Below are 15,579 nucleotides of genomic sequence, written 5' to 3'. Positions count from 1 at the left end.
AAATTTTAATTTGAAAGTGAACTAATCCTAAAAATGTATTTTCTTTCTGGATTAACTTGCACAAATGAATTGTTCATCACAAACTAGTAATGTGTGCTAACAAAATAAATTATGATTTCATGCCAACTTTAATATTTACCTTGATTATTTGCAGAAGCATAATCTTAACATTCCTAGTGATATGATCAAGAGAAAATAGCATTTATTTTATGGTTTTCAGTGACCTGTATAATCAGATCACTGATGCATTCTAATGCCTGATTTACAGTATTTGCACAATGTTGTTTATTTTTGTGGACATTCAGAGTTCACCCAAAAAGTACTCCTTCTGACTCAATCGCAACCACAGCTTTCAATTCATGGTGTTACATGATACCGTCATGAGCAGGACTTTGATACCGCAGCTCTACCTCACAATCACTACTGCACATATATTGAATGTTTATAAATGTTTTAATTAACCTTGATTTCTCATAATGGTGCATAGCCAATGTGTCCTTTCCCTGAACATGCCAGTGTCTTAAACAAATGGGTCAGCACTACGACCCAGAAGAAAGACAACTGTTCCTGACACTATAGGATAGACTGCTGATTAACTGCTAGTTTACAAAATAAGCTAATAGAGACACAGTGTGTTACATTACCAGTTGAGATGGTCACTGGTGTCACAGATGTAGAGCTGGTGTTAACGCTGCCAGTGTCTGAAAGTTTGTATGAACAGTGATTAATGAACAGAAACACAAATATCATGAAAGTGTAGAAAGAGCTCATGTGAATATAATTACCTGCACAGTATGTTGAACAGCAGTAAGGTGGACTAACCAGCTCATAGACATAATAATTGCCTGGACAGGCTTTGACTTTAATGGGATAAGACCCGTAATAGCAGCAGTAATTGTTATTGTGACCACAGACATCTCGAGTGACGACTCCATCCTCAACTGTTGGGTGTCCACCACGTATCCACAGTGGGACATCAGTTCCACAGCTATACTGAGCAACACATGTGTCTGGGATGTGAGCACTCAGGCCATTAATGAAGAGACGATACCAGCCGCTCCAAATGACATTGGTGTCACACTTGTAGTAGTGGTGACAGTAGTAATTGTAGTTGTAGTAGTAGTAGTAGTAGTAGTTGTAATATTGTCTGCTGTTGGCTCTCCATGGATCATCCAGCACAGTGTAGCTGTAGCAGGGATCAGCAGAACGAAAATCTGTTGTAAAAACATAAGAATATGTTGCTTTAATTGTACTATTTTGAAAAAAAATAATTCTAGTTTTGTGTGGAAACTATTAAAACTGTAAGGGCAGGACTAGATTTTGTCCATGGGGAATTCATTGGATGGTTGTGGTTTACTATTGGTGGAATGTGTGTGTATGTCTTGTCAGCGCTCCTGTGAAGTTCACTTCATTTTTGGAATTTAGTTTAAATTTTACTTTAGCTCCACGCTTAATCTGACTCCAATTTCAAATGGTTATTAGTATTAGATTGTGTTTCTAATTAGGAATTAATCATAACTATTGGTTATGTATTCATATAGATCTTTAAAGGTTCCCTAGAATTAAAAATTGAATTTATATTGGTATAGTTAAATAACAAGAGTTCAGTACATGGAAATGACATACAGTGAGTCTCAAACTCCATTGTTTCCTCCTTCTTATATAAATCTCATTTGTTTAAAAGACCTCCGAAGAACAGGCGAATCTCAACATAACACCTGTTACGTAACAGTCGGGATCATTAATATGTACGCCCCCAATATTTGCATATGCCAGCCCATGTTCAAGGCATTAGACAAGGGCAGCCAGTATTAACGTCTGGATCTGTGCACAGCTGAATCATCAGACTAGGTAAGCAAGCAAGAACAATAGCGAAAAATGGCAGATGGAGCAATAATAACTGACATGATCCATGATATTTTTAATGATATTTGTAAATTGTCTTTCTAAATGTTTCGTTAGCATGTTGCTAATGTACTGTTAAATGTGGTTAAAGTTACCATCGTTTCTTACTGTATTCACGGAGACAAGACTGTTGTTATTTTCATTTTTTAAACACTTGCAGTCTGTATAATTCATAAACAACTTCATTCTTTATAAATCTCTCCAACAGTGTGTAATGTTAGCTTTAGCCACTCATTCAGAATCAAATGTAAACATCAAAATAAATACTATACTTACGCGATTAGACATGTTGCATGACGAACACTTTGTAAAGATCCATTTTGAGGGTTATATTAGCTGTATGAACTTTGTTTATGGTGTTTAAGGCAAGCGCGAGCTACGTGGGTGGGAGCGTGAGCATTTAAAGGGGCCGCAGCCTAAATCGGCTCATATTTAATGATGCCCCAATAGGCATTAAAAAAATTAATAAAAAAAAATCTATGGGGTATTTTGAGCTGAAACTTCACAGACACATTCAGGGGACACCTTAGACTTATATTACATCTTTTAAAAAGACGTTCTACGGCACCTTTAAATATTCTGAGTATCCCATACTCTCAATTATTCATTCATTAGGGACCTGGCACAGAGAATTCACATCGGCCGATTGCGTTCTCATGGACATTAACTTGTCAGTTCTGGTCTTAGACGGAGGATTCAGGGTGAATATTTATCTTTAAGTCGGTCACGCTCTGCTTACACATAACAAAAAGCATAATTTTTGTATATTCATGAAAATTGCAACTTACTAAGGCAGCGATAGTCAGAAATCGAAAAGGTCTCAAATGATATGCCCCATCATTGAGCCTTCCGTATGATCTATCCTGAATGCAGATTTGCAGTAATACCAGACTCCACTTTAATCTACAAGAAATAATGATTTAAGGTGGGAGGGGCTTATTTACACTGATAAAGAGTTGGATTCTCATGCTAAACATGGCCAAAGTTTCAAAACATGAGTTGGACGAATGATGGAGTATTTCTGTGCCAAAAATTCTCTTCCAAATCGTCACAGGACTGGATTTTTTTTTTTTTTTGAGTATCGGCCTGAGTGATGTAAACGGGGATGGAATTCCTTGTACTGGCACTTCTCCTGGAAGGGCGCATGTGCACACGTCGACCAGAGCAAGAGAGCAAGAGTACACCCATCAATGCGCATTTGGCTTTATGGAAGTCGTTGGCAGCACTGCACAGGTCACAGGACTTCACAAAATCAACAATGTCACCAAAGAAGTGTGTTTTTGGTTGTGAGGGAAAGATAACCTTGTTTCCCAAAGAACCCAGTGGAGCTGAGAGATTTGTGCTCACGCATTACATTGATGCGCTCTCGACATTTGTTATTAAAATAACCATAGAAACTGATAGTTGCAATCACTTTTTTATTGGTTAAAATGAATGGAGAATATCTTGTATTTTTCGTGGCTGCTCAAGCCCTCAGGATCGGAGCTTATGGTTTCATAAACAAGGCCCAGTTCTACGCTGGATTTACAGACCGTTTGAAACTAAAAGATGGAGTGGTCACAGCGGTAATGATCCCGGTAATGAATCGGAACCGCAGGCGCAATGATATTACGCAGAGTCTCTAACAAATGTCTCCATGGTTGCAAGGCATGCTCCCTGTGCAAACAGGAGGTCACAGCCGCTGTGTAATATCATTGTGCCTGCTGCACCCATGGTGCCGCAACACTTCTTTGGTGACATTGTCGCTGCCAACAACTTCTGTAAACCTGAACGCGCGTTGATGGGTGTGCTCTTGCTCTGGTCGCTGTGTGCGCGTGCCCTTCCAGGAGAAGTAAGGCAGCAAAGTTCCTTGTTCATTATGCCGGATATATATAGCCATATCGGCCTAGAAAATCGCAACTTTTCATTTCCTTTTGTCTTAGTACACAACTGCAGAAGAGTCAAGTTTTAAATAGAAAAAAATATCGAAACTCTTTTTTTGAGCAAGATGCTAACGGTCTAATCAGATTCAATGAACTATGCTAAGCTATGCTAAAAGTGGCCAGACCCAGAGATCGGCTGAATGGATTCGAAAACGGTAAAACTCAACTGTTTAACTCTGGGGGAGTTGGAAAATGAGCCTATTTTCAAAAAAAGTGGAGTTTTCCTTTAATTTACAGATCAGTGTTTTACAGTGTACAGTTTATGCATCAGTAAATCAAGGCAGTTACTAAACAATGAACTTCACATTGTTTATCTTAGTAGCATGAAGCTAATCTGTTATTTAAATTGTGATTGAATTATATATAGAAAGAGATCATAGAACGCTCCGGACCCACTTTATATTAAGTGGCCTTAACTACTATGTACTTACATTTTAATTAATCATTTGATACAATGCACTTATTGTGTACATACATGTTTTTACATTGTACTTATATTTTAAAAACACCTGCATGTAATTACATCTGTAATTAATTTCTGTAATTACATTCATAATTACACTGTTGACCCATCCCTTACACCTTACCCCTACCCTTAAACCTACCCATACCACCAAAGCTTTCCCTAACCTTACCCGTATCCACCTCAATAGCAGCAAAAGTGTTTTGCAATTCAATATGAACCCAATAAGTACATTGTACTTATTTTTTGATGTAAGTACATAGTAGTTAAGGCCACTTAATATAAAGTGGGACCAACGCTCCCTTTACAATTCCTGAAGCTGTCAATCACACGGCATGACTTTATCTGGACACTTGCCAAAACTCCCATTATGTAATTAATGATGCTGTTACAATGCTCTTACTGTATTTACATCACATTTGTTATTTATGGTGAAAGCATTAGCAAGAGTGTAGAAATCGCATTCCAATGACAAGATCACTGCATTCACGCGATCAACTTTTCATGTGATGGCAATAGATTTAGATATAATGCTATAATCAACACTTTTCATGATTCTTTAATTTCGACAGCTGTAACAGTAAAACATAGCAAAAGTATTCGAGAGGGTTCCACATGTAATACGTATTTCATATGCAAAGATGTCAGCCAATCACAGCCCTGAGCATTTACACTGAAATCTCACAGCAGACACACTAGAAGATAGAAGTATATTTCATTATTAGTTCATGTTAACTAATCTTAACAAATTAAATCTTATTGTAAACAATTTTACTTTTAATGGTCTTTATGTGCAGCCAGATATGGTGGTTTGCAAAGCAAGTACCTTAACTTATTTAAAAAATGTACTGACACAAGCGCATTCACTCACTCACATATATTCAATGTTACAGATCATCACATTCATCAGGCCAGTAAATGAGCCAATAGAGACACAGTGTGTTACATTACCAGTTGAGATGGGCGCTGGTATGACAGCTGCAGAGCTGGTGTTGATGCTGTTAACTTCTGAAACGTTTGTATGAATAGTGATTAATGAACAGAAACACAAATATCATGAATGCATAGAAAGAGCTCATGACTATATAATTACCTGCACAGTATGCAAAATTGCAGTCAGTTGGTATAACCAGCTCATAGACATAGTAATTGCCTGGACAGGCTTTAACTTTAATGGGAAAAGACCCGAAATAGCAGCAGTAATTGTTAGCGTGACCGCAGACATCTCGAGTGACGACTCCATCCTCAACTTTTGGGTGTCCACCACGTATCCACAGTGGGACACGAGTGCTACAGCGATACTTCTCAACACACGTGTCTGGGATCTGAACACTAAAGCCGTAAAGGAAGAGACGATACCAGCCGCTCCAGGTGACAGACCTGTCACACATGTGGGTGTAAGTCTGTTAGTGGCTCTCCATGCATTGAAGCAGGGGTCAACAGGATGAGAATCTGTTATGAAAAATAATGAACATAGCTTGAAAAAAAAAAAAAAAAAAAAAAACATGCATTGTTATTATACATGATTTTATTTTATTATTTTTTTCTTATTTAACTTGTATCTGAAGTCATGTATATCTCTTTACATTAAGTATTAACAAAACATTCAAACTGGAGTTTGGTAGTTATTATCTTATAGCCAAATATGTTATCCTTTAAGCTTATAGGCTATTCTAATATCAAGGTACACATGATGCAAGATGGCCATAATTCTTTCCCCAATGGTAGAGCCACCGACCCTCGTATCTCCCAATAATAAGACCATCTCTGATTTTGGCCATCCAAAACCAAGTTCTGTTTACTTGAATGGGAAAATCCTGAAATCTCAAAACCTATTATTTAAGTAACATTTAAAATCAGCAACAAATTCTGACAACAAATGTTATGTTATGCTAAATAAATTATGTTCAGTGTTAAAAAGCTATTTTTTCAGGCTGGTCGTACCAATGCACATGTACAGTCCTAAGTGTGTGTCTCAAAACACTGTTTGTGTCTATGGCAAGCGGAGCTTCTAACAGCAGCTGCAGTGATTGATGACCTAACCAATTTGCTTAATTTAGAAGGCTTTATTTACTTTTTGTTATCTTGTATATATGTATTTTTTGCTTAAATTTAGCTGTATGTATTTGTAGTTTCCTTTGTTAAAATCCATTATATCCATGCTGGATTGTCTCTGTTGCTGCTTATAATAATATTAATAATATCCCTTTTGAGCTAATTTCGCTATACAGGCTGTATAACCCTTTACAGACTGATGGCAGCAACATTTGCTTCTCTAAGATCATTGCTTATGCGTTTCCTCTTAAAGGTCCCGTTCTTCGTGATCCCATGTTTCAAACTTTAGTTAGTGTGTAATGTTGTTGTTAGAGTATAAATAAAATCTGTAAAATTTTAAAGCTCAAAGTTCAATGCCAAGCGAGATATTTTATTTAACAGAAGTCGCCTACATCGAACGGCCAGTTTGGACTACATCCCTCTACTTCCTTCTTTAATGACGTCGCTAACCTCCGCCCACAGGAATACACAAGAGTTGCGTTTGTAGAGTGTGTTTGTCGCCATGTCGTCGAAACGCCGGGTCTGATTCCGGCTCAAATTGATAGGGTAAAATTAAAGACATGTTTACAGTAACACTGAGCGCATGCATCTCCACGTTATGGTAAGAGGCGCGACCTTTCCGGGCAAGGAGCGCTCAGAGCTGTCGAATCACAACACAGGAACCGCTGGCACAATCAGAACTCGTTACGTATTTCTGAAGGAGGGACTTCATAGAACAAGGAAGTCATCAGCCCGTTTTTAGGACAGTGGAAACAGCTGTATACAGGTAAGTAAATTATGTGAAAAATACTGTGTTTTTTTACACGCGAAACATGAACACATGTTATATTGGACACTATAAACACAATCAAAGCTTCAAAAAACCACGAAAAACGGGACCTTTAAGCATTACCTGAATGCTCCAGACCAGCAAATTGACAAAACTTCTGCTTTTATAGAGGTGATCACACTTGCTAATGACCAGTTAATTAAAGACATTTGATTAGCAGTGTCTGACTGCTACTTACCCTCTTAATTCCAATGGAAACAGTAAGTGTGTACTTAAGTTTTTCACCAATGGCTTTTCCATTTTGGCCTAGTTTTTTTTTTTTGTTAATTAACCCTTAAATGCAAATCTTTAGTGACCCGGGACGTCATTCACTACCCTCCTCCTCGTTCATTTTTTAAAATTAGACATCAACCTTCTTAGTATACTCAATCAATTCATTATAAATAATATCACACAAAAAAAAATCATAAAAGAATGCCTATTTTTGTATTCATTTTTTATAAAAATGGTATAGGGTCGCAAACGACCCGAGATGTGTATGAGTGTATGTATATTTGTTCTGCATAAAAATAATTGAATCTTAGATGACGGAATAAGTGCAATTCACCTTTATTGCACAAGGTGTCAATGTCTGATACACAATGCTGAAGTGACGACTCATTCGACAGAAAACGAAATAATAAGAGAAACATGAAATGGCTCAGCGATGCAGAGCAAGTACTGAACGCAATCAAATATGACTGTAACTGTTACTGGATGGATCTGGTGAAGCTGTTAGCGATCGAAATATTGATTTTGAAGATGTTGAAAATTATATAGTTTTGAGAATACGTTTGAGATCGTGAATGGGCTCATATTTGTGACCTCAAACATTAAACTAGCCCATTATTTGCTGAATTTACTGGGAAATGAGCTCTGACGAGGACAGTGATGATGGCATAAAACATCTGCTCAAACGGAGCCCTTTCAAGCTCCAAAAGGTAACAAAATATGATTTATTTTATTCTTCTGTAATTGTTAATCTAATATCAGAGGAGTTTTATATTATCGCGACAGGTAGAGATCCTTCCCTGTTAGATATAGATCCGGGTCGATAAAGACCCGAATATGTAAGAATGTTTGGCGAAACAGTCATGCATTTAAGGGTTAAATAATGACACAGTGTAATATGTTGTTGTTCATCTGAGGTTGTATGTACCTAATTTTAAGGTCAAGGACTAGATGATTTTTTATTATGTCCTGATACATAAAACCATAGAATTCAATAGGGTGTCCTTTCTTTTTCACATGACTGTTAGTATGAAAAAAAAAAAAAAAAAAAAAAAAAAAAAAACTAAACAATTACAGTTTCAAAAATTACATTTGCAGAAAGTGCATACTTGTGTGTGCTCAAAATGAACCTAAAATCCTAAATAAGCCTAATGGAGATAGTAAAATCCATTTCCAAAAGCACAAATATAAATTAGCATTATAAAAGTATATTTGTGAAAATGAAAACATTTAACAATTAAAAGCTATAGATATTCTCATACAGTGCACTGCCAAATTGCCAAAAAAACACAAGACATCACAATACATTACCAATCATCTCTTGTGCGTCAGTTGTAATGGCCAAGTTAAGTGTTAAGACACCTAAAAAAAAATGAATACATATTAATCAACAAAATAAAAACAGCATAACATTTGAAACATTAATCAGTTGGCCTAACAAACAGTTAATTCAATAAAAAATGTTCAATATTCGTTCATCATTTCATTTTTTTTTTTTTTTTTTGTCATTAAAACAATGTGGAATTCTGCAAGAAGGATTTAAACAAGGTAAAATGTTTTAAAGAGGACTAAGAGTATTAAACTCTTATAAATAACAAAAAGCATCACCAAATTCGGCAACATATTTAATAAAACACTGTGTGGACCATTTGTGTTATATTCATTGCAAAAAAAAAAAAAAAAGGCAAAACAACACTGCTCACTTACACAGCATTACAGAGATGGAAGCTGGTGTTCTTGTAACACCTGTCATGAAATATGAACACAGTTTCCTGAATTGTTATTTTGAGCTCGAGATAACCACATTCATCATCTGACAGCAGTTCATGTAAAAAAACAAAGTTTTTGAGGCAATAATAACCAATGTTTAAGACAAGAAAAATACTTACTTTTATGAAAGGTGGAAGCCATTTGACAATCTGGTGTATTTCTCTTTATACACAAACCAATTCAGAGAACGACTTTCCTTTACAGTTGGAGAATAAACAAATTAGCCATCACAGTCAACAATTTGATCTCACGGTGATCTGAACAGGATATTCATGATGTGGTCTCAATGTGAGGTCACAGTTAGCTAAAAGTGTAACATCACAGCATACTCGCCGTGGGCTCAAACTATGAGCTTACACACTGTAAAATCGAATTAGTTAGACTTGCTTTAAAAAGCACGAAAACTGATTGCCTTTAAGTAAAGTGAAATAGGAATAGTATATCGTACCGACAAATGCTTAGTTCACTTACACAAGAGGTCTAGTAAATAAAAAGAACTGTAGATAGTACTTGATCATTTACTTGAAATTAAATGTATCTGTTACCATTGTTGTGTTTTGCATCCTGAAGTTTGTGTGTGACATGATCAATTGCAAGATATTGTTTGAGGCAAATTTGAGGGATTATATCAAGCCATTTAAAAGTTTTGCAAGATGTTTGACATAAATGCTAGCAATGAAGTTGTACAAGATCAGTATTCAACATGCAAAATAGATTAGTTAATGATTTAGTTAGAAGTCAGGTCATCTTTTAAACCTACATATTACTTCCCTTCCTTTCAAACCAAATAACTGTGATTTCTTGTTGCATCGCTGCATCAATAGGAAGAGAATTGTAATAACATAAATGAAGTTCCCAGTGCTCAACCAACTGGAACACTGATTACCACTGAGTTCAAACCAGTGACCAATATTTGAACCGCATCCTCTCAAACAGCTCAACATATTGAATTCACAATGAGCTCACATATTACTCACACTGTGAGAATATCATAATGAGAATGGTTTTAAACACTTGTTGTCAAAGCATAATCCAATAAGAGATTAAACAAAGCTCCTACAATTTTTAAGTGTTTTGATGGTGGGCAATTAACTGTATGAATATCGTATAAAATGTATATATGAATTATAACATATCTGAGTATAACATTTGCGTGTGTTGAGATATTTATAGAGTTTTTTTGTTTTTTTTCTGATGAGGAAATATGAGTCCACTGTTTCCTCCTCAGATTTAAATATAAATTTTACATAAAAACACTCACATATCCTGTTCCTTGTCAGTGCATTTTCATATAAACATGACTTTTGTGTTCTAGCAGGAATATTACAATAGAATATCTAATTTTATCACCTTAATTCCACATATATCAGGTATAATATCAGGTTTTCATCAGTTTTAACTTAAAGACTGTGATGGTTGTTGTAACTTTGGCAGCTGCTGGTAACTGATCATTAGGGGTTTTTTCTCAGCTCGATGTGACCCGTATTGACTAATCCCAACATTCCCTTCTTAACTTAATCAATAAGATGGAAATTTCAAGTCTCATCCATCCCTCAAACTCTGACTATTGACTCATGCTGACAAATAACAGAAAATGTGCATATACAGTTCTAGGGGGTATGTATGTTACATTTCTAATACAGAAATACTATTCCTCTCAAATCAGAGTCAGTCACTTATGGAGCTTTTACTTTTTCTTTTGTGGAACATGGAAAAAAAAAATCATGTTGAAAAACAATTATTATATTAATGTTTATTATTTTTGCTTAAGATATTTTATAACAAAAAATACATTACAATAATACAGGAAATGTGACCTGAACCAAAGAAAAATGCAATCTACTCATTTACATGTTTTAATATAAACTCAAGCCACATGACAAAACAGATTCACTTTGAATTTGAGACTTTAGCTAGCTGTTGAATTTTTAAACTGAATTATTTTGGAATTACAAATGATTAACTATTGATTAATATGTATTATGTTATAGTTTAGTTTTAGATGTATATCACATAAAACCTCTGTCTCTCACTCTTAAAAATATATATATTTAAATGACATATTTTGTGTGAGGCATATGAATATTTAAAGTCATTTACTGTAAATTGGGTCCTTATAGAAGAAACTGCTTTCTGAGCTCAATTAGCAAAAAAAAAAAAAAAAAAAAAAAAAGTGTAAGATTAACAAATGTATAACTTTACAACTAAACGACTACAATTCCACACAATTTAAATAAACTTTCCTTTACCATCCACTCCTTTAATATTTAATTTGAAAATATTTAACAGAAAATATTTAAAGTTTGATTATTTTGAGGAATCTATAAAATAAGCTTTTCACCCTCCACCAAGAAAATCCTGCATGTTTAATTAAAATGGTTCCCTTTCTGTCAATCACGTTAGACGTTGTGGGTTGCTCTTGAGAGCGCCAATTACCTCTGATGTATTCAGAAAAGGCAAATGAAATTGGCAAGCAAAATTTGCATAGTTGGCCATGCATGACATTTGTCATTCAACTTTGTTCTTCAGAGCCGCATGCCTGTATCTAATCTAAGAGAAGCACCTCCCTCATGCTGCTGGACCATATGGCATATCAGAGGTGCAGAGAGTTCCCCTGGGTGTTTCAGTCAAATTTCAGTCAAATTTCCTCACCAAAGAGTGCATTTTTCTAAACGGTCAAATTTTTCATGTCTGTTTGAATTTTTTTCAAATTCATGTCTCCCTCGGATGGGTACGATTTGTGTCTTCAGTGTTTGGATCATGCTGAAACATCACTCGTGGATCCCAGCAAACAAGGGACGTCCCCCGGACGTTGTGAACGTCCGTAAGGTCCGCGTTTGGTCCGCTTTGTAACGTTCGCTGACGGACGTTCGGGGACGTCCGTGTTTGGTCCGCTTTTTAACGTCCGCTGGCGGACGTTCGGGGGACGTCCGCGTTTGGTCCGCTTTTTAACGTTCGCTGGCAGACGTTCGCCGGACGTTCGGGGGACGTCCGCGTTTGGTCCGCTTTGTAACGTTCGCTGACGGACGTTCGGAGGACATTCAAGTCCTTGCCAGTTTGCGAAAGTCCTACTGACGTCCCTCATCTGGTATTTCCATAACAACACTTGTAAAAAAAAACAGCGTTGCCTTTTATCAACAGACCTTACACCTTGAAACTCAGACAAAGGGCAAATGAAACTAAACCTACTGGATTTAAAGGAGGTTGTGTTCCTTAAAAATCCCTTTAAACATGATAATGGATTTACAGAAACCATGATTGTTTTGTTGTGCAGGTTGATATTATGGTTTTACTTCAAGTAAAAATAGTAGTTGAATTCGGGTCATTCTACAGAAAAGTCCACTTTTGGTATGACAAAATGTCTTAAAATGTATTTCTTTTTCAAACGTTTAAACTTAGACCACATTATTATATTACACATTGACTTTATGAATACAAATGACAGCTTTATGATTTATTATTATTATTATTATTATTATTATTTTGTGCATTTAAAGACAGCATGTACCATTTTTTTGTCACTGGTGTTACCATACTTCTCTGGCATTTTAAATATTTTTATGAAATGATATTTCTCATTTTTTTTCAGCACATGCAGTCAGAGTTACAGAAAAAAAGATAATGAAAAAAATAAGGAGATTATGTGTTTTTTTTTTTTTTTTCAATCAGGTTAGTTAAAAGTGATTGAATTATGCTAATTTAATTATGCATGTATTTGCTATAACAATGGAAATATTTGAAAAACAGTTATAAACAAGTAATGCAATCCTTTACATCTTAATTCTTGAGTTTAGCAGAATTCAATGAATGTAAAAGTATTATCATGTCACATATGACACATTTTATTTAATGAGACAGACAAAAAACAGTAACAATAGTGACACAATGAATCACCAGTGACAGATACGACCAAAGATAGCCTACTTATTCTTCAACTATAATCAAGGAGAGGAGACTAAATTTTTTAAATTTTTTATACAATCAAAGACTTTTCATTGACACTTAGTGAAAGCAGTCAGTAAAAGATCATAAACAACATTTTAAAAATGTCTGTAAAATACGCTGTCCGTAAAGTCGCTGCTTCTCAGCTTCTCAGTTTAGCCAAATACCCTCAATTTAGCCATATCTGACCAAAGGAGGATTAACAATAGGAAAAAAAGTTAGAATCACATTATTTAGTGCTATTTTATGCAAAATAACTAAATAAATAGCTTTGAATAAAGTTTTTTTTTCTATAAACAACACCAGTGACAGTAACACCAGTGACATTTTTCATGAAAAATGCATTTTATGACTGCTGCAAGGTATCAATCCACATGTTGTCAATCATGGTATATTCACTAAATTAAGTAGTTTAATCCATTTGTATTCTAGTTTTTTAAAATTCCCTAATAATAAAGTAGGTCACACCAGTGACTTCAACTAAAAGGCTCATATGAAATTATGATTTTCTAATTAAAATTTCTGATAACTGAAAAGAGATAGTGGACTTTCCATGTGTCTTTCTTCATGGATCTTCAGGAAGAAGGACGAAGGTAGTCAATTGATGTCAACAGTGTGATTTTTATTTCAAAATAAGAGATTTTTGTTAAAGGTAACACCAGTGACACAACACCAGGGTTTTTTTTATATATATATTTTATAATATTTATTCAGCATTTGTTTTTGTTTTTTTATGTCATTTACATAATATATTTGACAGTTATGCATACATTATTGTATTTAAACCCTGTTTCTGAGCTCAAAATAAAGCACTTTCCCACATGACTGTGGGGACGAGCACTTCTGTGCTGTTTGGAATTTTTATAATTAAAAAACAAATACTGCCACATTGATGCGCAAGAAGGTTTAATTGTTCAAATATTGTTTCATATTAAAATATATTTAAAAAATGTTTTCAATATAAAAAAAGTGTTTTCAAGTGTAATATTTCTGTAAAAGGACAGAAAAGTTGACTTTTCTGTAGAATGACCCATTCATTGTAAAATGAAGTAAATATTAAAAATGAACAACTTTCATGTTAGCCTATGGGAAAAAATAATGGAGTAACTTCAACCTACTAACTAATTAAAGATGTCATCAGATCATGTGTGCTTTCAGCAGTTATCATTTTAAACATCAAAATCATGATGCCCCCCAATAGTAGGCTACTGAATATAAGATGTGGGATAATATAAGAATGGGACATTTTATCCAAGTCATCTCAATGGTAAAAAGTGTCCCAATCACCCTGAACTGGAGCTCTAAAATAATGTTATTGACTTCAACTGATGAATGCAGCCAAAGAAAAGATGAAGAATGGAAAAGCACTTTGCTGGCAAAGAAATTGGAAAATAACACAGGTAAGACAATTCCTATACCCATAAATACCTGTCAAACATGGTTTTATTAAAGAAAAGTTATTTAAAAAAAATTACTTTAATTTTTACACATAAGAAAGGTATAGCATGTGGCAAAAAGTGTAATATAGCCACACTGTGAGATACAAGCAAGTGACGATCGAGTGACGTCATTCCTTAGGTTACGCGCATGTATCCATGGCAACGCTCGGCTGAGTCGACAGTTAACGGTCCTGCCGGTGATTTTCTCAGATGAGGCCTTGAGTTTTCTCTTTTGTCGGTCAAAAAGGTATTTTAAATTTTAGTTTAGCAGACATTAGCTACCATAACCACTGTTTATCTTGTAAAGTTTAAATTATATGACAAGATTACATTTACAAACGTTTGCTGAAGTTGTTGTCCGTCGCGGCTGACCGTTACGGCCTATCTTCAAATGTACGCTAATCTTGGTCTCACGAGTCCAAATTGTCAGTAACAAATGTTTCTTAATAGACAAAGGATACCTGAAACATTATTGAATGTGTTCATTTTGTCGTTTTAGGTTAGAAGCCATCGAAAAAAACTGCCATCGGACTACCACAGCTGACAACGAGAGACGCGCGTGCACAACTGCATAACACACACACACACACACACACACACACACACACACACACACACACGGAAAGAGCACAACAATTATGAAACTGCTCATTTATTATAAATAAATAAATGTATTTTTCTCCTTACAACGTGTTTGTGTTCTTTTGTTAACCTAGAAGTAAAATAAAAAACAATAAGAGGACTTAATCGAAAGTCCCCTAAACGTCCCGAATGGCCGCTGAACGTCCTGTGAACGTCCCCGTTAACGTCCGGAGGACGTCTTTGCGGGACGTCCCCGGGACAGCCAGAGGACCCTACACATGGACGTTCGGGGGACGTTCGCAGAGGCCATTCAGGGGACGTTCTGGGGACCTTTTTTTGTTAGCTGGGATGGTTCTTGTTCTAATTGCGAGAATATGAACATGAGCATGTTGCGCTCATGATCTCATTCTTTTTCAAGAGACAGAGAGCAACCTCAACCGCTTCCAGCCCTGCTCCTTCTAC

At 35.5% G+C, this 15,579-nt stretch overlaps 1 protein-coding gene across 1 annotated transcript; it reads right to left on the bottom strand.

Annotated features, from left to right (window-relative positions):
* Positions 1-471: 471 nt before the first annotated feature.
* Positions 472-9,400, bottom strand: LOC125273123 (pancreatic secretory granule membrane major glycoprotein GP2-like). Its single transcript, XM_048198391.1, has 8 exons — positions 9,274-9,400; positions 9,092-9,130; positions 8,696-8,746; positions 5,384-5,742; positions 5,242-5,298; positions 786-1,214; positions 645-701; positions 472-539 (listed from the first exon to the last, which is right to left on the bottom strand). The coding sequence occupies exons 4-8, from the start codon at positions 5,679-5,681 to the stop codon at positions 472-474; spliced, it is 909 nt and encodes a 302-aa protein (XP_048054348.1). The 5' UTR covers positions 5,682-5,742; positions 8,696-8,746; positions 9,092-9,130; positions 9,274-9,400.
* Positions 9,401-15,579: the final 6,179 nt, after the last annotated feature.

The sequence above is a fragment of the Megalobrama amblycephala genome, linkage group LG7, assembly GCF_018812025.1.
Source record: "Megalobrama amblycephala isolate DHTTF-2021 linkage group LG7, ASM1881202v1, whole genome shotgun sequence".
Classification (NCBI taxonomy): domain Eukaryota; kingdom Metazoa; phylum Chordata; class Actinopteri; order Cypriniformes; family Xenocyprididae; genus Megalobrama; species Megalobrama amblycephala.
This window is presented reverse-complemented; position numbering and strand designations above follow the sequence as displayed.

What these genes read in the sequence shown, in the direction of transcription:
- LOC125273123 (XM_048198391.1), bottom strand. Translation starts at nt 5,681, where the DNA reads ATGTGTGACAGGTCTGTCACCTGGAGCGGCTGGTATCGTCTCTTCCTT. An exon ending in ACCAGCGCCCATCTCAACTG is followed by an intron (nt 1,215 to 5,241) that starts GTAATGTAACAC and finishes TTTTTACAACAG; the next exon opens with ATTTTCGTTCTGCTGATCCC. An exon ending in CTGTTCAACATACTGTGCAG is followed by an intron (nt 702 to 785) that starts GTAATTATATTC and finishes ACAAACTTTCAG; the next exon opens with ACACTGGCAGCGTTAACACC.